Below are 24,501 nucleotides of genomic sequence, written 5' to 3'. Positions count from 1 at the left end.
ATTTAGGTAGAAATGAACTGGGAGGAGGGCAGATAATCAAGGCTATGAATTCATATCAATAATTAATTCTATTGTTGTGGAGAGAGGATGAAGGGAGCTTGAAGGTAGCTTACCTGAGTGGGCCATAGTTCAACATTAGAAAGGCCAATATCACCATCACACACACAGCTCTTCTTTTTGGAGAGGGGATTTTAAGATTCTGGTTCTAAACAGGGAGACGGAGCACATACTCAGTGTAAGTGAGGATTTGAAAACACAAATGCATTTCAGACACTAACTCCTGTTGTTGCCTTTTATATTAAGGATGACTTGCAGAGCGTAAAACTGCAGAGATAAAAATGAGTTTCCCCGTTTTTCATAAAGATGTATGAATGCAGCCAGATCTTTCTAAAAATAAATCTAGATCTCTTTTACATTGCATTCAAGTCCCATCTACCCAAATTTTCTATGGACAACTGGAGAACCAATAGTTTACAACAAGGAATTAACACTAATAAATTTATCTAAGGCTCTTATCTGTCTCCCATCACCACAGTATCTGAACACCTGAGTCTGTAATATATTAATCCTCCCCTTGAAACAGGGCAGTAGTATTATCCCCATTGTACAGATGGAAAGATGATGTACAGAGTGACTTTCCCAAGGCCATCAGGGAGTCTGTGGAAGAGCTGGGAATTGAACCCATTTCTCCTAAGGCTATGTCTACACTGGCAACTGAATGACAAAACTTTTATCTTTCAGAGGTGTTAACCCCACCCCCACCCCAAAAAACCCCACAATTTTCCCATGACAAACACCAGAGTGAACAGCATGAATGCCGCTTGTTGGGGGTGGAAGTTTTATGTCAGCAGGAGAGCCAACAAACAGCAGCTACACTGCACGACTTCTAGCGGCACAGCTGTAACGACCCAGCCATGTCATTAAAAGCTGTGTAGTGTAGACAAAGCCTATACCTCAGGTAGTATGCTGACCATGGGTCTATTCCTCCTTTCTTTCCCGCTTCTAACTGAAGGGGAAGTGATTTTTAATCAGCTTCGTGTAGCTCAAATGCCTGTCAATCAGTAGAAGAAAAGCTCTTTGATTTAAGATTCAACTACTTTAGCTCTTACATTTAAGGCTATGAGTTCCCAGTCCACAACACTGGGTCCTCCAGGAATGAGGTGCATTTAGCATAACAGGGAAGACAAGCCTGGATATTTTTAAAGTGAAAATAATTGAGGAAAGGGAGAGTTTTCCAGGCCTTCTTCACACATTTAAATACTACGAAGGCCAGTCTAACACTTGCTCTTTCAGCCCCTCTTTTAGTCACCTTTAAAGGGTTTGATCTGAAATAAAGACATCTTGATGGAAATGAGATGTTTAAGGAAGTCTCCGGAATAATTTCTTTTCCGCAGACAGTTGCTAGAGGAAACTGAAGTGAATTATAACGGGAATTATGTAGCGGGGTTAATATTTGGAAGCTATCCCACAGAAAACTGCAATCCTGAAGTCATCCTGCAGATCGTTTCTCCCTTCTTCCATGCCAGTGAAAGCAGAGGCTCCCGCTAGTGCTGCTCCTGCACACAGCATGCCCAAGCAGGAGAATAAAGGGAAACCGACTAGGACTGTCACTTGGTTCTTTTCTGATGCAATTATTGCTTGAGAAGCAGAAATATCCTCCCAGGCATATGGGGAAAGAACAAAGAGCAGCATAAGGATGGGGTGACAATTTTAAAATCAAGATTGGGTGTTTTTCTAAAAATACATGCTCTAGGACTTATCCCATGAAAGTTCTATGGCCTGTGTTATATAGGATCAAGCAGATGATCACAGTGACTCTAGGCTTCTATGCCAATTCTGAATGGTGGCATGGAGGGAGCCTAACTGCATGTGAGAAGCACATCACTTAATTTAGTGCGGAGTTTCCTTCAAATGTCAATTTAATTAACAATGGTAATTATCTGGGTAAGTAAACAAATGTAATTCAGAAATGATGCATCTAGCAGTGTATCTGGACAGCATGCTGACATGGGGACTCTGGCTCCAGACCAGCAGGTGAGGGAAAAGGAAGGGGGAACATGATGAACATATGCATTATTTTAAGCTAATAGCAGATAGAGGTCCATAACAGCCATCCCTATTGCCCCCCAGTTGTTGGCACGTGCCATTATGATACCTATACCAACACAAGTTCATTATCATGCTGTTCTAAGCAAAGCACTGCATGGATTTTGTCCTTCCACAAACACTTCTTACCTCTAACACCAATTCCTCCAGTTGCCTCTTCAGTGAGCCATTCTCTCTCTTGAGCTGCTCATTCTCCAGTAAGGCAGCCTTCAGCCTGCTCTCCAGCCCCAACATGTATTCCTTCTTCTTCCTGCGTGACTGGCAGGCAGACTCCCGGTTTTTGATCATGCGTTGCTGTCTTCTCAGGATGTTAATCTAGATGGGGACCAAGCAGTCTGGTTAAAATAGGGAACCCTAACCTACTTGCACACTGGTCATCTCATACACAACTTCTGCTCCGCTACTTTTTCAGCCAACTGAGCACTTCTATCCAGAAGTTCCTAATGAGTTCATCACCACAGCACCTAGTCTCTTATCAGGATATACCCCCAAGAATTAGATCACAGAAGGAATGAAAGAATTATGTCCCAATTTCTTCTCTTTTCTGACCTGTACTCTTTCATATTTCCTTGGCACAAACTGGTACCCACCATATACATACAGGACAACTGCTGTGCTTGTGCACCAAATGATTTTCAGGGACCAATTTATGAGGAATGGTAAAGAACTTAACATACACAGTTTGTAAAAATCTTGACTAAGAGGGGGGACAGTCATCAATTACAGTGATTATATGCACTACAGCATATTGTAACCACCAGGAATGAGCATTATGCAAACAGGATTGTGCACGGTGGTATCGGGAGGATGAAGAGCAATAGAATGAAATTAAAGAAAATGTAGGCTCAGTGTCAGGAAATTTGTAAATAGTGACATTAAGTCAAATTATGAGATTTCTACCACTCCCCTTGGGATACTATTTCAGAAGCTATTTAAAACTAGACTGAACAAGGCACTGGTAAATAAACTCTTGGATTTGCAGGCAACAACCTCGCACTGTGTTGCAGGGGAAGTTTTTTCCTATTGTGTGATGAAGCGGGGGGTTGGGGGGGTTCTTGGGTTTTCTGTGTTTTCCAGTGGGTTGCATGCAGAGGGAGTGGGACTCAGTGTCCCCAGTTGTTACTGGTTTAACGAGGTGAGAGCAGAGGGAGTTTGTTGTTACAGAGTACCGGAGAGGGAACTTGGGACCCCGGCCGATGACCTGGAGGATGGAGACGCCAGCGACTGGTGACCTGATGACCCAGCTCAGGAGTCACAGCCGGTCCTGGCCAGTGGGAGGACCCCGGTGACCTGACCAGCCAGTTCCAGCCAGATGGGGCCAGAGGAGGGCTGAGAGGAGAGAAGACCCAGCCATCCTGTTTTACGACCCTGTTTACCTGAACAGAAGACAATGGACAGAGGCAGGGCTTGGGGCCGGGATATTGGAGGCCCAGCTGGGAAGCAGGGGGGCCTGGGCTGGAGAGGGGGAGCAGGCAGAGCCCACCTGGATGCAGGGGAGACTGGGATGTGCTGTGCTGAGGGAGGCCAGGCCTGAGGCCCTGAGAGTTTCCTGTGCTGTGTTCAACTCTCAATAAACCCTCCTGTTTTATGCTGGCTGAGAGTCACTCCGGTCTAGAGAACACAGTTGCACCCACCCCTTCGGGGGTGAGGAGGCCCGGGGGGTCCAGAGCACGTGGACTCCCTGAGGGGGCCCACGGCGAGAGAGACGTGCTAAGGCTCAGAGAGGTGCGGCTCCAGGAGGTGGAGGGGCCTGACCCCGAGAGAGAGTGGACCCCCGAGAACGGCTGTCTCACTGACAGGGGCACCCCCCACAGACTGCACGGGTCCATGAGTGGGCACGATCTGTGAGTCCGTGACATATTGTCCTCAACGTTGGTTTATAACCTAAAGCCTAAGAATTTATCCTTCCAAACTCTGAGTCAGATTCTCATTTACACAAATGTCCATTTACTGAATCAAATGAGTTGCCAAAGGAGGGATTGAACAGGCAGGAAGAGAAGCAGAAAAAGCCAACAGAGGACAGGATTTTAAAAAGTACAGAGTACTTGACCATGTCAGAGTTCAAGGAGGATGAGAATGCAGGCCTTGCTGCTCTTTAATTTATCAGTTTGTTCCAGCACCTTCTCTTTCAACATCTCAATCTGACACTGGACACTGCTTCCACTGGAATAAAACCAAGCACAGAAACATTTCCATTGATCAATTTAATAAAAGAAAATAAATTTGAGACCTTAGCTGACCTGAAAGCACCCTGTTAAAGACAAGAACAGTCATGGTCCACACTAGCATTATCTGGAGCTAGTTTGCTACCCCTGCTTTAAATCTTACACTGACTTTCTTTTCTGAATAGCCTAGGGATGGGAATTGTGTTCTTGCTTTATTATGGAGACACATAGTTAAAGATAAGGAACAACTTCCAGTAAACCACAACAGGGTGTGCGGTGTTTTTATACAGTAATTCCTCACTTAAAGTCAGCCCGGTTAACATTATTTCGATGTTACCTTGCTGATCAATTAGGGAACATGCTCGTTTAAAGTTGTGCAATGCTCCCTTATAACCTTGTTTGACAGCTGCCTGGTTTGTCCAGTGCTTTGAGGGGGCGGGGGGGAGCAGCCTTGGAAACAGGGTGGACCCTCAGCTCCCTTAAGTTCCCTGTGCAGCAGCCGCCCAGCAGGCTATTAATTGCCTGCAGTTCAGCTGTCCCTCCCTCAACTGCCATGTGCTGCTCCTGCCCTCTGCCTTGGAGCTACTTCCGGAAGCCTCATGCTTGCTGTGCAAGGGAGGGGGAAAGAAGGGGGCTAATGTCAGAGTGTCGCCCTCCCCCCTACTCCTGCACCCCACTTACCCCTTCTCCATACAGAGCGGGCTGGGGACATGACAGGGCTCAGGACAGAGAGAGCTTGCTGGCCACAGCTCCTGTCTCAACTTCCTGATCTTTTTAAAGGCAATGTACTTAGAATGGTGTCAGCATACTTAAAGGGGCAATGCACATCTCTCTCTCTCTCTCTATCTCTCTCTCCCCCACATGTCTCTGTCTGCCATGCTATCTCCCCTCCCTCCATTCATGCTCCCTGTAGAGTGTGAGGCTACATTAACAACATGTTAAGCCTTGAGGGCTCAGTCGAACACTAATTCATCATTTAGCAGTAAGCCATTCCCTGGGAAATATCCCGCCCTCTTCCACCCTCTAACTTCACCACCTCAACCAAGCTTCACAATCATCATTGCTGTGTACAGTATTCAATTGTTTGTTTATAACTTATACTCTGTGCGTATATATATAGTGTTTTTTGTATGCTGAAAAAAATTTCCCTGGAACCTAACCCCCCTATTTACATTAATTCTTATGCAGAAATTGGATTTGCTTAACATCGTTTTGCTTAAAGTAGCATTTTTCAGGAACATAACTACAATGTTAAGCAAGGCATTACTGTATGTGTATTGGCCTGGAGTGCACTGGAGACACAAGACTGAAACCTAATTGTTTTCATATATCTGAGGAGTACTCCAACAGCCTAATAATGGACACACTAGTAGCTTACAACTGTTAGAGTTTGGTTTATTAAAAAGGAACATAATTTGAATAATTTTGGGAGTAGGGATTTGTGAACATCAGTAGAATGATAAAAGAAAAGCAGAGTCCATAAACTCTGCAAGCCAGACAGCTTTGGTTGCGGCAACTACAAGAGACAAAGTTCAGGTTATTTGTGTCAGTTTTCCTCTGAATCTTCTTCCTGCAGATAACTGTCTCATAACTACAGTGCTCTGCTGTGCAGCATTTGCAGCTAATTTTCCTTGCAGACACCGACAGTCATTCTATCATTCTGAAGAAGCCACATGGCTAACATTTCACTACTATTCTTCTTCATGATATTACAGCATGGTTACAGAGAGCAAGAAAACAAGCTACAATGCACTAAGGATTTGGCTTCTCTCCCTGCTGATCTAATTGCGTTCTGTAAAGATCGTTTATAATATGGCTAGTCTGCTGCCACTGACATAATCCTGTGAAAATGAAGCTGTTTGTACTTATTCCAACTTCGTTGTGGGGGGGTTGGGGTTGGTATTTTTTTTGGTTTGGTTTTGTTTTTTAATGTTCTCTGTAAGCACTGAGCTTTGTGCACAAACACTTTTCTAGGCACTGATGAAACTTTTCAGATACTGCAAAACACATTCAATTTTGCAAGCGTATAAAGCCTTTTAAGAAAACAGGTTTTTAGATGAGCAAGGAGTACGATAAGGTCTGGAGGCTGAGAGAGCTTCAACTACCCAGAGTTCAGATAATCAGTATTATACTGGAGAGGTAAGATACAACATATTCCACATTCACACAGTAGTTCTGGTTTCTATGAGCCACACGGTATTTCAGTCAACAAACATTAAATGTCTATTTATTTAGGTAAAAGGTCTGGAATCCTGGAAGTTAGACAGAGGAAATAGATTGGGGCCTGTCACAAACAGATAGTTAAGAGTTAATGCCTCTTTTACCTGCATAGGGTTAAGAAGTTCACCTAGCCTAGCTAACACTTGATCAGAGGAACCAATGGGGGAAAAGACGGTTACTTACCTTTGTAACTGTTGTTCTTCGAGATGTGTTGCTCATATCCATTCCAGGTAGGTGTGTGCGCGCCACGTGCACGTTCGTCGGAGAAACTTTTACCCTAGCAACCCAGGCGGGTCGGCTGGGCGCCCCCTGGAGTGGCGCCGCTATGGCGCCCAATATATATCCCAGCCGACCCGGCCACCCTTCAGTTCCTTCTTGCCAGCTACTCCGACAGTGGGGAAGGAGGGTGGGTGTGGAATGGATATGAGCAACACATCTCGAAGAACAAGTTACAAAGGTAAGTAACCGTCTTTTCTTCTTCGAGTGATTGCTCATATGCATTCCAGGTAGGTGATTCCCAAGCCTTACCTAGGCGGTGGGGTCGGAGCGAGATGTGGTGGTATTTAAGACTGCTATGCCGAAGGTCGCATCCTCTCTTGATTGTCTGATCAGCGCATAGTGTGCGGCGAATGTGTGGACCAATGACCAAGTTGCAGCACGGCATATCTCCTGTATAGGCACGTGCGCAAGGAAGGCCGCCGACGTCGCCTGAGCTCTCGTGGAATGAGCCGTGAGATGGCCAGAGGGGGCGCGAGCTAAGTCGTAGCATGCGCGAATGCATGCAGTTACCCAGGAGGAAATCCTCTGTGAGGATATAGGCTGCCCTCTCATTCGTTCCGCGATCGCCACAAACAGCTGAGAGGACTTTCGAAAAGGCTTTGTTCTCTCGATGTAGAAAGCAAGCGCTCTACGTACATCTAAGGAGTGCAGCTGCTGCTCCCGCCGAGAAGAGTGTGGTTTCGGAAAGAAGACAGGGAGGAAGATGTCCTGGTTGGTATGGAAGGTGGAAACAACCTTAGGGAGGAACGCCGGGTGGGGTCTCAGGTGCACTTTGTCCTTATGAAAGACGGTGTAGGGTGGGTCCACTGTGAGATCTCTCAGCTCTGAAACCCGTCTGGCCGATGTAATAGCCACCAGAAAGGCTGTCTTCCATGACAGGTATGTGAGCGAGCACGTCGCCAGTGGCTCGAATGGTGGGAGCGTGAGCCTGTTCAGGACCAAGTTAAGGTCCCAGGTAGGGGCAGGGCAGCGTACGGGGGGGTATAGACGCTCCAGGCCCTTAAGAAATCTGGCGACTAAGGGATGGGAGAAGACAGAACGACCACCTTCCCCTGGCCGGAAGGCGGAGATGGCCGCTAAGTGTACCTTTAAGGAGGAAATTGCCAGGCCCTGCTGCTTAAGGTACCAGAGGTAGTCCAGGACCGTGGACATTGGGGCCTGTGTAGGGTTCACCCCTTGAGAAGCGCACCAGCAAGAGAAACGCTTCCACTTGGCCCTGTACGTTGAGCGAGTGGAGGGCTTCCTGCTGTTAAGGAGTATATGCTGGACCGGTGCGGAGCAGCTGAGCTCCGCCATGCTCAGCCATGCAGGAGCCACGCCGTGAGGTGTAGAGCTCGTAGATCTGGGTGGCGAAGTGCGCCGTGGTCCTGGGTAATCAGGTCTGGGTGGAGAGGAAGGGAAATCGGGTTGTCCACAGATAGGTCCAGCAAGGCGGTGAACCAGTGCTGTCTGGGCCACGCAGGTGCGATCAGGATCTGATGCGCCTTGTCCCTGCGCAGCTTCAACAGGACCTTGTGCACCAGAGGGAACGGAGGGAAGGCATATAGGGGGTGGTGGGTCCACGGCAGAAGAAACGCGTCTGTGATCGACCCCGGAGCGAGACCTTGAAAGGAGCAAAACTCCTGGCACTTCCTGTTGGACTTGGTTTCGAAGAGGTCTACGCGGGGAAATCCCCACCTCCGGAAGATGGAATGGATGACATCCGGTCTGATTGACCATTCGTGGCAGAGGAAGGATCGGCTGAGGTTGTCGGCCAGCGTGTTCTCGACCCCTGGGAGGAAGGATGCCACCAAGTCTATCGACTGGGCTATACAGAAGTCCCAGAGTCGAATGGCCTCCTGACATAGGGGAGACGAACGGGTTCCCCCCTGTTTGTTGATATAATACATGGCTGTTGTGTTGTCCGTAAGTACGGAAACGCAACGGCCTTGTAGGTGTCGTTGAAACGCCTGGCAGGCGAGGCGGACTGCCCTCAACTCCCAGACATTTATGTGGAGTGACAACTCCTGAGACGACCAGAGGCCCTGGGTGCGCAGGTCCCCTAAGTGGGCTCCCCACTCCAGGGATGACGCATCGGTTGTTAGAGTTACCAATGGCTGCTGTGGCTGGAACGGCATGCCTGCACATATTAGAGATGGGGTCAGCCACCAGTCGAGGGAGCGGAGAGGATCGGGGGGGACCGTCAGCAATACATCCGGGTGGTCCCTGCTCGGTCGGAATACTGAATGAAGCCACGTTTGGAGGGGCCTCATTCTGTGCCTGGCATGCTTTGTCACGTAAGTACAAGAGGCCATATGGCCGAGCAGTGTGAGGCAGGTTCGAGCCGAGGTGAGTGGGAAGGCTTGCAAGCTCCGGATGATCACACCGATCGCCTGGAAGCGAGGTTGAGGTAAGAAGGCCCTGGCTTGAGTCGAGTCCAGGGTCACGCCTATGAAGTCCAGCTGCTGTGTGGGTACCAGGCTGGACTTCTCGGCATTGATAAGCAGGCCCAGCTGGGAAAAAAGGTCCGTAACGGCCTCGACATGCCGTTGCACCTGCGACTGAGAGGACCCTTTCAGGAGCCAGTCGTCGAGGTATGGGAAGACGTGGATTTTCCGCCGACGGAGGTGGGCAGCTATGACGGCCATGCACTTGGTGAACACCCTCGGGGCTGTAGAGAGGCCGAAGGGTAGAACTGCGAACTGGAAGTGCTGATGTCTGACCGTGAAGCGGAGGTACTTCCTGTGCGGTGGAAAGATGGCGATATGGAAGTACGCGTCCTTCATGTCAAGGGCGGCGTACCAGTCTCCAGGATCCAGGGATGGGATAATGGTTCCCAGGGAGATCATGCGGAACTTCAACTTGAGCATCCACTTGTTGAGGCCCCGTAGGTCTAGGATGGGCCTGAGACCTCCCTTGGATTTGGGAATCAGAAAATAACGGGAATAGAATCCCTTGCCTCTCTCGGCTATCGGTACTTCCTCTATAGCCCCCGCCGTCAGGAGGGAGCGAACCTCCTGTAAGAGAGTTTGCTCGTGAGAGGGGTCCCTGAAGAGGGACCGGGAAGGGGTGCGGGAATGGGGTAAAGAAGCAAATTGCAGATGGTATCCATGCTTCACTGTGCGTAACACCCAACGGTCTGACGTTAATTGGGACCACGCCGGGAGGAAGTGGGAGAGGCGGTTGGAGAAGGTAGGGGAAGGATCCTGCGTTGAGACTGGTGAGCCGTCCCCGGGCGCACCTTCAAAAACCGGACTTGGGGCCCGGCTGTGCCTTGGAAGGTCCTTGGTTCTGGCCTCCCTGAGCGCTGGGTTGGCGTCTGCGTCCTCCCCGGCCACGCCGTCTATTGAGGTCCTGCCTCTGACGGGGTGGGAAGTATGGGCGCCGTGCTTGGGGCCTGAAGGGTCTACGCTGGGTGGAAGGGGTATGCATCCCCAGCGAGCGAATAATGACTCAATTGTCTTTTAAATTTTGTAGTTTGGAGTCCGTCTTCTCCGAGAACAACCCTTTCCCGTCAAAGGGTAGGTCTTGGATTGTATATTGCAGTTCCGGGGGTAGTGTGGAGGCTTGAAGCCATGAGATGCGTCTCATGGTTATTCCGGATGCCAGGGTTCTGGCTGCCGAGTCAGCTGCATCGAGGGAGGCCTGGAGGGAGGTCCTGGCCACCTTCTTACCCTCCTCCAGGAACGCGTTAAATTCCAGGCGTGAGTCCTGGGGAAGTAGTTCGGCGAACTTACTCACCTCCGTCCAGATGTTGTGGTTATAGCGTCCCAGCAGGGCCTGCTGGTTGGCCACCCGGAGTTGCAAAGCCCCCGCCGAGTATACCTTGCGCCCCATGAGGTCCATCCGTTTTGCCTCCTTGGACTTGGGGGCCGGCGCCTGTTGGCCATGCCGTTCCCTGTCGTTAACCGACTGAGCCACCAGGGAGGAGGGTGGACATACAGGTACTCGTACCCCCGAGAGGGTACCATGTACTTCCTCTCCACTCCCTTAGCTGTCGGCGGGATGGAGGCTGGTGATTGCCAGAGGTTCTCGGCGGTGGACTGAATGGTCTTTATGAACGGGAGAGCTACTCGGGTAGGCACATCGGCTGAGAGGATGCTCACTACCGGGTCATCCACCTCTGCGACCTAATCCACCGGGAGGTTGATATTAAGGGCCACTCTACGGAGGAGGTCCTGGTGGGCCCTGAGGTCTATCGGTGGAGGTCCCGATGCCGATGACCCAGTCACTGCCTCATCCGGCGAGGAGGAAGAGGAGGATACCCCGGGGATGAGGGTATCCTGTACGGTCTCTTGTTCATGACCTGTTTCCTGCTCTTGATGTCCCGGAGAGTGCGTGGGTGACTGTTTGTCCGACTCAACCACCGGGGGGCGGGAAACAGTGGCCTCTGGTATCCGATGCTCCGAGGCGGTGGGATGTGTCTGAGGCACGGGGGCACCCTGGGCCTGATGGTAAGCCCAGGGTGTCCAAAAACCCCTCTGTTGGGCAGCCGAGTCCTGTGGGCGGGGGTCTTGGAACACCCCCAGCGGTACTTCGGGGTCCTGGTCCCCATAGTAGCTGCCTGCCTGGGAGGATGCCGACGTGCCCCTTGATGGCCACGGTGGTGCTGCAAAAGTCGGTGCCGAGGTACCGACCGACCTCACACCTCTGGAGGATGGTGACCGGTGCTGGTATCGGTGCTGAGATCGAGACCGGGACCTGCGACCGGCTCGGTGCCGGGAGGTCGACCGGGATCGCGAGCGCCGTTGCCTGGATCTGCTCCTGGAGGTGCGGCGTCCACCTCGGTGCCGAGAGCTGGAGCGGTGCCGGGAGTCTCGAGTTGACGCTCGGGACGTAGACCGGTGCCGGGAGCTCGACCGGTGCCTAGAGCGTGAGCGGTACCGGGGTGATCGGTGCTGGGAGCTCGACCGGTGCCGAGAGCGTGAGCGGTACCGGGATGATCGGTGCCGGGAGCTCGACCGGTGCCGGGAGTCTGATCGGTGCCTGGAGCTCGACCGGTGCCGGGATCGTGATCGACGTCGTGAGCCTAAGTGGCGCCTTGATGTCGAGCGACCGCGGGATCGCGAGCTGGAGCGGTGCCGGCCTGCTACACTGACCGAAGCTGGTCTGGTCAGGGTCGGTTTGCCCATAGAGCAGAGAACCCGCACCGGCGGTGCTGGGGGTAAGGGCATTGGCGCCTCGGTGATGGCAATTAGCTCTCTCGCCGCGGCGAACGCTTCCGGGGTCGACGGAGAGGCGAGCTCTACCACGGTGCGTACCAGGGAGCTGCCAGGTGCCGGACTCGACGGCCCTCGCGGGGTCGGAGTCAACGGTACCGGCTTGGGTGGTGCCGCGGCAGGTATCGGTGCCGGGCGATCCACCTTCTGCGCAGGATCGGACTGCGGGACGGTTGATGGCGAGATGGTCTGCACCTTCGCCGCCTTTGGCTTTGGGGAGATGGAGCGGCTCTGGGCTGGTTTTGGTGCCGGCTTCTTGGTGACACTCGGTGCCGTGGTGCCCTTGCTCAGCGGCTGACTTGTGGTCGGTGCCGAGGGCAAAGGTGTCAGGGCTGCTTCCATGAGGAGCTGTCGCAATCTAATGTCCCGCTCCTTCTTGGTCCTGGGCTTGAAGGATTTACAGATAGCGCACTTGGCCGATAAGTGCGACTCCCCTAGGCACTTCAAGCATGAGTCATGAGGGTCTCCTACGGGCATGGGCTTGTGACAAGCCGAGCACTGCTTGAAGCCCGATGAGCCGGGCATGGGCTCCGGCTCCCGGTGCGGGGAAGGGGGGGGTACCCCGATCCCCTCGCTACTACTAATAACTATACTAACAACACTAAATAACTTACTAACTAACAACTAAATATGTACAATAACAACTACAACTATTATATACAACGGTAGCGAAAGAGCTGCTAGGGAGTGTGGAGGTCAGCGAAGCCGCGCTCCACAGTTCCAACGACCGACACGGGCGGTAAGAAGGAACTGAAGGGTGGCCGGGTCGGCTGGGATATATATTGGGCGCCATAGCGGCACCACTCCAGGGGGCGCCCAGCCGACCCGCCTGGGTTGCTAGGGTAAAAGTTTCTCCGACCAACGTGCACGCGGCGCGCACACACCTACCTGGAATGCATATGAGCAATCACTCGAAGAAGAACAAGATGTTTCAAAAGGAAGGAGGGAAGTTTCCTTTGTTTAGAGTCAGTTTCAGTTTCAGCCGGAGTGGAAAAGATCAAGGAACCAGCCTCTTATCAGAGTAGTAAATTTTAGAAAGGAATAAATAGGTTTATGTTTATTTTCTTTTGTAACTTGTTTTTGTGTAATTAGGGGAATTATCAAATTGGGTATTCTTGTGTGTATTAAGGTTTTTGCCCAGGGGAACATACTGTGTTTTAAATCTGTGGTCTGTGAGATCAGCTTGTATGCTGTCTCCCAGAGGTTTTTTTCTTTTACTTTTCTTTCCTTTAATTAAAAGTCTTCTTTTTAAGAATCTGATTGATTTTTCCTTGTTTTAAGATCCAAAGGGATTCGATCTGGACTCACTAGGAATTCGTGGGGGAAAAGAGGGAGGATGGTTAAATACTCCTTGTTTTAAGATCCAAGGGATTTGGATCAGTGTTCACCAGGGACTTGGTGGAGGAGTCTCTCAAGGCTACCCAGGGAAGGGAACGTTTTGGGGGGGAAGAGAGTTTTCCAGATAACTCAGAAATCTGGATGGTGGCAGCGAGACCAGATCTAAGCTGGTAGTTAAGCATAGAGGTGTTCATGCAGGTCCCCACATCTGTACCCTAAAGTTCACAGTGAGGGTGAGACCTATGACAGGGCCCCATCCAGATCATCCCCCAGAACCAGCGCAGGATTATTTATTACAGTATATCTGCCACTTTAATTTAGATGTCTCAAACTTCAGCACTTCTACTCCTTCCCTTCGGAGAATGTTTCAGAGTGAGAAAAATGTTGATAAGTCAAAATTGAGAGTATTTTTGTAAAGAAAGGTTAAAATCCTTACACAAGAACTTTGTATTTATCAAACAGCTATGAGAAACCCACAAAATTCAGAGTTAAGATTAAATTTAAAAGAAAATCAAATATTGGCAAGAACTGAAAAACACAGATCAGGTACCTAAGCTACTTAAGCTCTACACTTTTATCCTGTAGATAACACCAGAGATGCATCAGCCTCCGTCCAGCGTCTCTGCTATGTTGGCTGCTGAAGGAACACTAGGAGAAATCTACACCCAACAGAGTTAAGAACAATAAGAAAGAATTGTTTAAATATATTAGGAACAAAAATAATTTTCACAAAGGTACTACTCCACTATTAGATGGAAATAGTAGAATTATCAATAATAATACAGAAAAGGATGAGATATCCAATACAAATTTCTGTTCATTATTTTGGGGGTGAGCAGAAGTGATGCAGTCTCATCATATGGTGATAACACTCTTTTTATTCCACTAATAACTCTAGTAGCTTCTGTTTAACATCCTGCAAAGTCAGACATTTTTAAATCAGCAGGTCCAGATAAGTTGCATCCAAGAGTTTTAAACGAGTTGACTCTGGCATTTGCTGGACTATTAATGATGATTTTTCAATAAGTCTTGGAGCACTGGAGAAGTTCCAGAAGAAAGCAAATGTGCTAATATTTAAAAAGGATAAATGGGATGATATAAGTAATTATAGGCCTGTCAGCCTGACATTGATCCCATGCAAGATAATAGAGCAGCTGATATAATGATAATAATGAACTCAATGAGGGTAATGTAATTAATTCAAATCAACAGGGGCTTATGGAAAACAGATCCTGTCAAACTAACTTGATATCTTTTTTTGACGAGATTACAAGTTCGGCTGATAAACGTAATAGTGTTGAAGTAATGTATGTGGACTTCTGTAAGGTGCTTGACTTGATACAGCATGACGTTTTGATTAAAAACTAGAACAATATAAAACTAACATGGCACATATTAAATGGATTAAACGCTGTCTAAATGATAGGTCTCAAAATGTATCTGTAAATGAGAAATGAACATCAGGCAGGTCTGTTTCCAGTGGCCCTACACTATTTGACATCTTTTATCAGTGACCTGAAAGAAAAAACAAAATCATCACTGATAAAAGTTTGCAGATGACACAAAAATTTGGGGGAGTGGTAAATAATGAAGAAGACAGGTTACTGCTTCAGAGCAATCTGGATCGCTTAGTAAACAGTATACATTTCAATATGGCTACATGTAAATGTATACATCTGAGAATAAAGAACTTACAGGATGGGGGACTCTATCCTGGGAAGCAGTGATTCTGAAAAAAAGCCAAAAAAGCTAATGTCATCCTGGGATAAATAAACAGGGGCATCTCAAGTAGGAGAAGAGAGGTTATTTTACCTCTGTATTTGGAAATTGGCACTAGTACTACCACTGCTGCAATACTATGTCCAGTTCTGGTGCCAACAATTCAAGAAGGATGTTGACAAATAATTTCACAAATACACTCTTCCCTTCCTTCAACTTGGTACAAAAGTACTCCTGAGTCCAGGAGAGCTGGCTGTATTTTAAAGATCCTTATTGAGGTTGCAGGAACAAACCATCCCAATGTGCAGAAAGAATAGTAAATATGGCAAGCAACCAGCTTGGCTTAACAGTGAAATCCTTGCTGATCTTAATCAAAAAAGAGAAGCTTACAAGAAGTGGAAAATTGGACAAATGACCAAGGAGGAGTATAAAAATATTGCTCAGGCATGCAGAGGTGAAATCAGGAAGGTCAAATCACACTTGAAGTTGCAGCTAGCAAGAGATGTTAAGAGTAACAAGAAGGGTTTCTTCAGGTATGTTAGCAACAAGAAGAAAGTCAAGGAAAGTGTGGGCCCCTTACTGAATGAGGGAGGCAACCTACTGACAGAGGATGTGGAAAAAGCTAATGTACTCGATCTTTTTGCCTCTGTCTTCATGGACAAGGTCAGCTCCCAGACTACTGCACTGGGCAGCACAGCATGGGGAGGAGGTGACCAGCCATCTGTGGAGAAAGAAGTGGTTTGGGAATATTTAGAAAAGCTGGATGAGCACAAATCTATGGGGCTGGATGCGCTGCATCTAAGGGTGCTAGAGGAGTTGGCGGATATGATTGCAGAGTCATTGGCCATTATCCTTGAAAACCCATGGCGATCGGGGGAGGTCCCGGATGACTGGAAAAAGGCTAATGTAGTGCCCATCTTTAAAAAAGGGAAGGAGGAGGAGCCGGGGAACTACAAGCCAGTCAGCTTCACCTGAGTACCTGGAAAATCTTGGAGCAGGTTCTCAAGGAATCAATTCTGAGGCACTTAGAGGAGAGGAAAGTGATCAGGAACAGTCAGCATGGATTCACCAAGGGCAAGTCATGCCTGACTAACATAATTGCCTTCTATGATGAAATAACTGGCTCTGTGGATGAGGGGAAAGCAGTGGACGTGTTATTCCTTGACTTTAGAAAAGCTTTTGATACAGTCTCCCACAGTATTCTTGCTAGCAAGTTAAAGAGTTATGGGTTGGATGAATGGACTATAAGGTGGATAGAAAGCTGGCTAGATCGTCGGGCTCAATGGGTAGTGGTCAATGGCTCCATGTCTAGTTGGCAGCCGGTATCAAGCGGAGTGCCCCAAGGGTCAGTCCTGGGGCCAGTTTTGTTCAGTAACTTCATTAATGATCTGGAGGATGGCGTGGACTGCACTCTCAGCAAGTTTGCAGATGACACTAAACTGGGAGGAGTGGTAGATACGCTGGAAGGTAGGGATAGGATACAGAGGGACCTAGATAAATTAGAGGATTGGGCCAAAAGAAACCTGATGACGTTCAACAAGGACAAGTGCAGAGTCTGCATTTAGGATGGAAGAATCCCATGCACTGCTACAAACTAGGGATCGAATGGCTAGGCAGCAGTTCTGCAGAAAAGGACTTAGGGGTTACAGTGGACGAGAAGCTGGATATGAGCAAACAGTGTACCCTTGTTGCCAAGATGGCTAATGGGCATTTGGGGCTATATAATTAGGGGCATTGCCAGCAGATCGAGAGACGTGATCATTCCCCTCTATTCAACATTAGTGAGGCCTCATCTGGAGTACTGTGTCCAGTTTTGGGCCCCACACTACAAAAAGGATGTGAAAGAGTCCAGCGGAGGGCAACAAAAATGATTAGGGGGCTGAAGCCCATGACTTCTGATGAGAGGCTGAGGGAACTGGGATTGTTTAGTCTGCAGAAGAGAAGAATGAGGGGGGATTTGATAGCTGCTTTCAATTACCTGAAAAGGGGTTCTAAAGAGGATGTTCTCAGTGATAGCTGATGACAGAACAAGGAGTAATGGTCTCAAGTTGCGGTAGGGGAGGTTTAGGTTGGATATTAGGAAAACCTTTTTCACTACGAGGGTGGTGAAGCACTGGAATAGGTTACCTAAGGAGGTGGTGGAATCTTCTTCCTTGGAAGTTTTTAAGGTCAGGCTTGACAAAGCCCTGGCTGGGATGATTTAGTTGGGAATTGGTCCTGCTTTGAGCTGGGGGTTGGACTAGATCATAGAATTGAATCATAGAATATCAGGGTTGGAAGGGACCTCACGAAGTCATCCTGACGTCCCTTCCAACCCTGATATTCTATGATAGCTCTCATTTATAGGTCCTTAGACAAGGTGTTCAGGAGATCAAAAATGTACAAAACAAATTCCAAACGTAAGTGAAAGCAATTTTTCCTGGCTCCTTCACCTTCAAATGGTTTGTCGAAATTACTTTGCATTTAGACAAAAACTGTCCACTAGCCACAGCTCAAAAATTCGAACTGAATTCCTTTTAAACAGGAACAAAAAAATCAAGCTTGTAAAGGGAAATAAGTAGCAACATTCACCATGGAGGCATCTTACAGATCTACACACATACACACTCACTCGCCAATTTAAAAACAGAAGAATGGCTATACTGGGTCAGACCAATGGTCCATCCATCCCGGTATTCTCTCTTTTGACAGTGGATGGTGCCAGATGCTTCAAAGGGAATGAACAGAACTCAGCAATTTATTTAGTGATCCATCCCCTGTCATCCAGTCCCAGCTTCTGGCAGTCAGAGATTTAGGGAAACCCAGAGCATGAGGTTGCATCCCTAACCATCTTGGCTGATTGCCATTGATGGATCTACCCTCCATCAACTTATCTCATTCTTTTTTGAACCCATTTATAATTTTGGCCTTCACAACATCTCCTTGCAACAAGTGCCACTGGTTGATTGTGCATTGTAGGATGAAATACTATGTTTGTTTTAAACCAGTTATCTATTAATTTAATTGGGTGACCGCTAATCCATGTGTTATGTGAAAAGAGTAAATAACACTTCCTTATTCACTTTCTCCCATCCACTCATGATTTTAAAGACCTGTCTCATATCCCCCCTTAGCCATTTCTTTTCTAAGCTGAACAGACCTAGTCATTTTAGTCTCTCCTCGTACAAAAGCTGTGCCATACTCCTAATCATTTTTGTTGCTCTTCTCTGTACTTCTTATTCCTATTCGAATACATCTTTTTTGGGGCAACCAGAACTGCACCCAGTATTCAAGGTGTGGGTATACCATGGTTTTATATATGGCATTATGATATTTTCTGTCTCATTATCCATCCCTTTCCTAATGGTTTCTAATATTGTTAGCTTTTTTGACTACCGTCACACATTGAGCAGATGTTTTCAGAGACTTATTCATGATAACTCCAAGATCTCATTCTTGACGGGTAACAGCTAATTTAGATGCTAATTTCAACAGGGGGAGGGATAACTCAGTGGTTTAAACATTGTAGGGCTTCCTACATTCTGCACAGAATACTAACATCTAAACTACAGGGCTATCCATTTTCATAATTACTTCTCAGAACAGAACCTGACATTAAGACTCTTAGATAAAAGATAATATACAAATGGAAAGTATTATCATCAGGAATAGGAACTGAACTCTAGTTTGCCAGATAGTAGCATATAGTATTAGCCACCAGGTTAAGGGCAGGGTCTGCTGCAAGGTAGCAGATTAACCACTAGGTTATAGATTGACTCCTACTGCACTGAGGTACCACTTATATAAGGGTTGGGAGGAGTGGGCAGTGATTTCATGCACCAGAGTAAAAGAGCTTTAATGAAGCTCTGTTGAACTGACTGCTGAATGTGCTCTTAAATATAAAGGAACAAATTGCATTCAAAATCCATCCAGGAATAGACCATGTGCCTGCCATGACTAAACCTACAGCCACAGAAAAGCAGCAGCTATCAAGCCATTCTTGACACTGAAACAAAAAGTAGCAGCAGATCCTCCCTGTGAATCTACTGAAGGAGTGCCTTCTCCTTGCAGTCAATCCAAATTATTATAGAAGGACCTGAATAATCTCTTCCCCTGCAGGAAATATTGTGACACTGAAGTCCTCTGCTGAAAATCCCAGTCATAACAACTTGTCTGAAACACTGTCTCATCTTAACTCCTATGCAGAAAACTCTGCCATGTTACAAGGCCTATGACAATAACATAAGAATAGCCATACTGGGTCAGACCAATGGTTCATCTAGCCCAGTATCCTGTCTTCCAACAGTGGCCTATACCAGGTGCTTCAGAGGAAAGTAAAAGAACACGCAGCAAAGAATCCTGTGGCACCTTATAGACTAACAGACGTTTTGGAGCATGAGCTTTTGTGGGTGAACAGAACAGAACAGAACACCCACAAAAGCTCATGCTCCAAAACGTCTGTTAGTCTATAAGGTGCCACAGGATTCTTTGCTGCTTTTACAGATCCAGACTAACACAGCTACCCCTCTGATACTTAAAAGAACACGGTAATTTTGACTAATCCATCCCATTGTCCAGTCCCAGCTTCTGGTAGTCAGCATTTGAGACACACCCAGAACACAGGGTCGAGTCCCTGATCATATTGGCTAATAGCCATTGATGAATCTATCCTCCATGAACTTATCTCATTCTTTTTCTGAACCCATACTTTTGGCCTTCACAACATTCCCTAGCAATGAGTTCCACAGGTTGACTGTGCATTGTGTGAACAAGTACTTCACTGTGTTTGTTTTAAACCTGTTGCCTATTAACTTCTTTGGGTGACCTCTAGTTCTTGTGTTATGAGAAGGAGTAAATAACACTTCCTTATTAACTTTCACCTCACCAGTAATGATTTTATAGACCTCTAGCATATCCACCCTTAATCATCTCTTTTCTAAACTGAACAGTCCCAGTCTCTTCAAACTCTCCTCATTAGAAGCTGTTCCATACCCCGAACATTTCTGTTTCCCTCCTCTGCACCTTTTCCCATTCTAATTTATCTTTTTTGAGATGGGATGAATGGAATTGCATTCAGTATTCAAGATGTGGATGTATCATGGATTTAGATAGTGGCATTATATTTTCTGTTTTATTATTTATCCCTTTCCCTAATAGTTCTTACCTTTTTTTAGCTTTTTAAACTGCTGCTGCACACTGAGCGGATGTTTTCAGAGAACTATTCACAATGATTCCAAGATCTCTTTCTTAACCCCATCATTTTGTACGTATAATTGGCATTATTTTTTCCAACGCGCATTACTTTGCATTTATCAACACTGAATTTCATCTGCCATTTTGTTGCCCAGTCACTCAATTCTCTTAGATCCCTTTGTAACTCTTCACAGTTTCCTTTGGACTTAACAATCTTGAGTAATTTTGCATAGCCTTAAAACTTTGTTAACTCCCAACACCCTATATTCCAGATCATTTATGAATATGCTGAACTATGCAGGTTTCAGAGTAGCAGCCGTGTTAGTCTGTATCCGCAAAAAGAACAGGAGTACTTGTGGCACCTTAGAGACTAACAAATTTATTTCAGCATAAGCTTTTGTGGGCTACAGCTCACTTCCTCGGATGCACAGAATGGAGCACACAGACAAGAGATAGTTATACATACAGAGAACATGACAAGGTGGAAGTATGCATACCAACTGGAAGAGTCCAATCAATTGAGATGAGCTATCACTTCGAAGGTTTTTTTTCTGAACTATGCAGTAATTTTCTGACTCATAGCAGACATTCAGAACATGCCAAAACTTAAACACTAGAATTAACTGCTCAACCACATATTAAAGAGTTACATATAATATCATATGTCTTGTATATTTGCGTTTAAAAGAAGTCCAAAATAAGTGTGGGAAAGTTTTCCCCCTAAATAGTGTTTTTTTACAACACTAACAACTAGGCTCATATTGTCCTCTCATCTTCCAAGTTATCTACAAAATTCAAGCACTTTACAAACTGAAGTTGCCATTTCAAATTAGTCCTACAAATAATACTGTTTTGAGCAAACTTTAAGCCCCTAACACATGACATCTGGCAGTGCCTTAACCATGTGCTCACTATCACTCCCACATAATATGGCATGAATGTCCCACAGGGCAATTATTCTGCTAACAAGTTATGGCAAAAATGGTTAGCTACCTTTTGTCACTGTTGTTCTTCGAGATGTGTGTTGCTCCTGTCCATTCCATTCTAGGTGTGTGAACGCCCATGTGTGCAGTCATTGGAGATTTCTGCCTTAGCAATAGCCATAGAGCCGGCCAAGGTGCCACCTGGAGCGCCGCACTCATGAGCTGGTATTTCAGGTGCCACCAGCCTACACTGTCTCAGTTCCTTCTTGCCGACAGCAGGAAGTCGAGAACCTTGTGTACCTGGGGGCAGTAGAGGAGGTCCCTTGGGACATGAATTGAAATGGTTCTACTGCCGGTACTTCCTAATCCCGAAAGCAAAAGGAGGCCTCTGACCCATCCTGGAACTGCATCGCATCAACCAGTCTCTCAAGAAGTTGAAGTTTTGCGTGGTTTCCCTGGCCTCCATCATCCCCTTCCTGGATCCATGAGACTGATATGTCCCTGCTTTTCTTTCTCATTGGCCACTGAGACCACTAGCAAGCCGGAGGAGGTGGGTGGGTGGATATACAAGTATTCAAAACTTTTGGCCGGGACAAAGTATTTCTTCTCGGCCCGTTTTGAAGCGGGAGGGATGGAACAAGGGGTTTGCCAGATGGACTCGGCAATTTTGAGGACCTCATAATGCACCGGCAGTGTGACGCAAGTCAGGCTAGAGGCTGAAAGGACATTAAATAGGGTGTCTGTCGGCTCAGCAATCTCCACCACTTCCAGGCCCAAGTTCTCATCCACTGAACAAAGCAGGGCCTGGTGGTCCTTAAAGTGGTCTGGCAGACTGGCCCTGGAGGGCCCTGCAACTGCCTTGTCTGGGGACAAAGACGAGGACTCTACCACAGGCGGGGAGCCCAGGTCCTCCATCTCTGCAGGCGAGGGCAGTTTAGGAGTGGGTACAGCCTTCTCAGTCTCAGCTTCCAGGCATGCCTCCTGCACCAAGCCCAGTGCCGCTAGTGCCAGCAGCTGCTGCTCCGAGGCAGCAGCCAACGAGTGGAGCGAAGGGAGCATAGCCATGACCAGAACTCCCCATGCATTCTGTGACAGACCCAGACCAGTGGGGTACAGGAGTCTGGTAGAGGGCAAATATACTGGTCACTGGATGAGTCGTTTTCTGTTCCATGAGTGACCAGAGCAGGGGCTGCACTAGAGTAATTAGGAACCTGCTAGAATCAATTAAGGCAGACAGGCTGATTAGAACACCTGCAGCCAATCAAGGCAGGCTAATCAGGGCACCTGGGTTTAAAAAGGAGCTCACTTCAGTTTGTGGTGAGCGTGTGAGGAGGTGGGAGCAAGAGATGCAAGGAGCTGAGAGTGAGAGGGTGTGCTGCTGGAGGACTAAGGAGTACAAGTGTTATCAGACACCAGGAGGAAGGTCCTGTAGTGAGGATAAAGAAGGTGTTTGGAAGGGGCCATGGAGAAGTAGCCCAGGGAGTTGCAGCTGTCATGTAGCTGTTACAGGAGGCACTATAGACAGCTGCAATCCACAGGGCCCTAGGCTAGAACCTAAAGTAGAGGCCGAGCCCAGGTCCCCCCCAAACCTCTCAATTCCTGATCACACACAGGAGTTGACCCAGACTGTGGGTTCCACCAGAGTGGAAGATCACTGAGGTGAGCAAATCTGCCAATAAGCGCAGGACTCACCAAGGTAGAGGAGGAACTTTGTCACAGTTCCAATAAGGCCAATGCACGGACCACTGACCTGGGTGCCACTGCGCTGGCACTGCGGTCTCAGTCTCACAGGTCACGCAGTTGAGGTCTAGGCAAGAGGCTAAACCGTCCTTCAGTACCAGAGGAACCACCTTCCAGAGACCACAGAGGGGCCGTGGACACATGGGTCTGCCTAGAGACCACAGGGGACTGGGACCAGCGACTTGGAGACTGGTGTCGGGAGGACTGGAGGCAGGATGGAGAATGCTCCCACGGTGTAGGCAACCTGGATCAGTATCAAGATGGCAACCAGCAGGAAAGTGATCGGTACCAGTAGTAAGGGGACTGGCACCTCCCTCTAAGTGATCCACACTGAGACGACGGAGACTGCGATCTCGGTGCCGGTGACTGATGGCGAGTCCCTGGCTATCTTCGCAGTGGCTCCAGTGATCGGCAGTGCAGAGGTGGAGACGGCGCGATGGGGAATGGTGCTGGGCAGAGCTTGGTGCCAAGGGTGCACTTCGCACTGATGCCAATATGCTTGGCAAATCCTGCTGAGATGGTTCGGAGGCTGGACAGAAGGTGGACTCCCTGAGGGGAGCCGGAATTCAAATATCCCACTCTTTCTGTGTGCAGAGCCAAAAGTTTTTACAGAAACGGCACTTGTCTTTTACATGTGCCTCCCACAAGCACTTGAGACAACTGCCTGTTAGGCCTGTTACCATCTGTGCAAGGCTTGAACCCTGGAAACTGGAGCATGCCCCACCAGGGGCAAAGTCCCCACTGGAACTCTAACTACTAACAACTAAAAACACTTAACAGGTATGTAATACTAACTACTGAAGAATTAACTATAAATAAGGCCCTAAGGCACAAAGTCCAAAGACAAAAAACCGCAACCCTTGCAAAGCAAGAAAGGCACTCCAACTAACCACCACGGGCGGTAAAAAGGAACTGAGAGGGAGTAGGACTGGCGGTGCCTGATATACCAGCGCATGAGCATGGCACTTAAGGGGGTGCCACAGCCGGCCCTATGGATATCGCTAATGCAAAAATCTCCAATGACCATGCACATGGGTGTGTGCACACCTAGAATGAAATCGACCTGAGCAAGTACTCAAAGAACTAACTTTTCAGATAACCTGAACTAAGCTTCCTATGGAATTACTTTGGATAATGCTGGGTTTACCATCTGACGAGAGTTATCCCATGAAAAAATGAGACAGCAATTACTCATTTGTAAGCATTAGCAAGACATGTACTAGTCACATAACAGAAGAGAAAGAAACCCCTACACAGAGTTTTAGGCCCTCGTATGGAAAAGACAATGGGCACATTAAAAGACAAGAACATCCAACTTTACGTGCACTGGCTTTCTGTGACAGTTTATGAAGAATACGATACTTTTGGAGATGCCTCTAAGCTGGATAAGTACAAAGCTGTATAAATATTGCTTTTTCCACCCAAGTCAAACATACTCTCTCATCTACTTATCTATGTAACTCAGTAGTAATGTATAACTTCTGCAAGAGGCTTTTATTTTTCATTGAAATGTATGAATACAGTCCGGAGCCTAAAATTCTGTAATAAGAGACCTCTGCTGTACCTGTTTTAGGTCGCTGACAATTGCTTACTTTTTTTAAAGACTAAAGGCTGAGAGGTAGAACTGAGGCCCTGTCTGTT

At 47.6% G+C, this 24,501-nt stretch overlaps 1 protein-coding gene across 6 annotated transcripts in view; it reads right to left on the bottom strand.

Annotated features, from left to right (window-relative positions):
- The window catches only part of ATF6 (activating transcription factor 6), a 343,590-nt gene that overhangs the window by 245,286 nt on the left and 73,803 nt on the right, over positions 1-24,501 (bottom strand). For all 6 annotated transcript variants that reach the window (XM_050963199.1, XM_050963200.1, XM_050963202.1 and 3 more), the window contains 2 exons: positions 2,236-2,421; positions 114-205 (listed from right to left, as the gene is read on the bottom strand). In XM_050963199.1, the coding sequence (XP_050819156.1) occupies positions 114-205; positions 2,236-2,421 (278 nt within the window). The remainder of the gene's footprint in view (positions 1-113; positions 206-2,235; positions 2,422-24,501) is intronic.

The sequence above is a fragment of the Gopherus flavomarginatus genome, chromosome 7 (assembly GCF_025201925.1).
Source record: "Gopherus flavomarginatus isolate rGopFla2 chromosome 7, rGopFla2.mat.asm, whole genome shotgun sequence".
Lineage (NCBI taxonomy): Eukaryota > Metazoa > Chordata > Testudines > Testudinidae > Gopherus > Gopherus flavomarginatus.
This window is presented reverse-complemented; position numbering and strand designations above follow the sequence as displayed.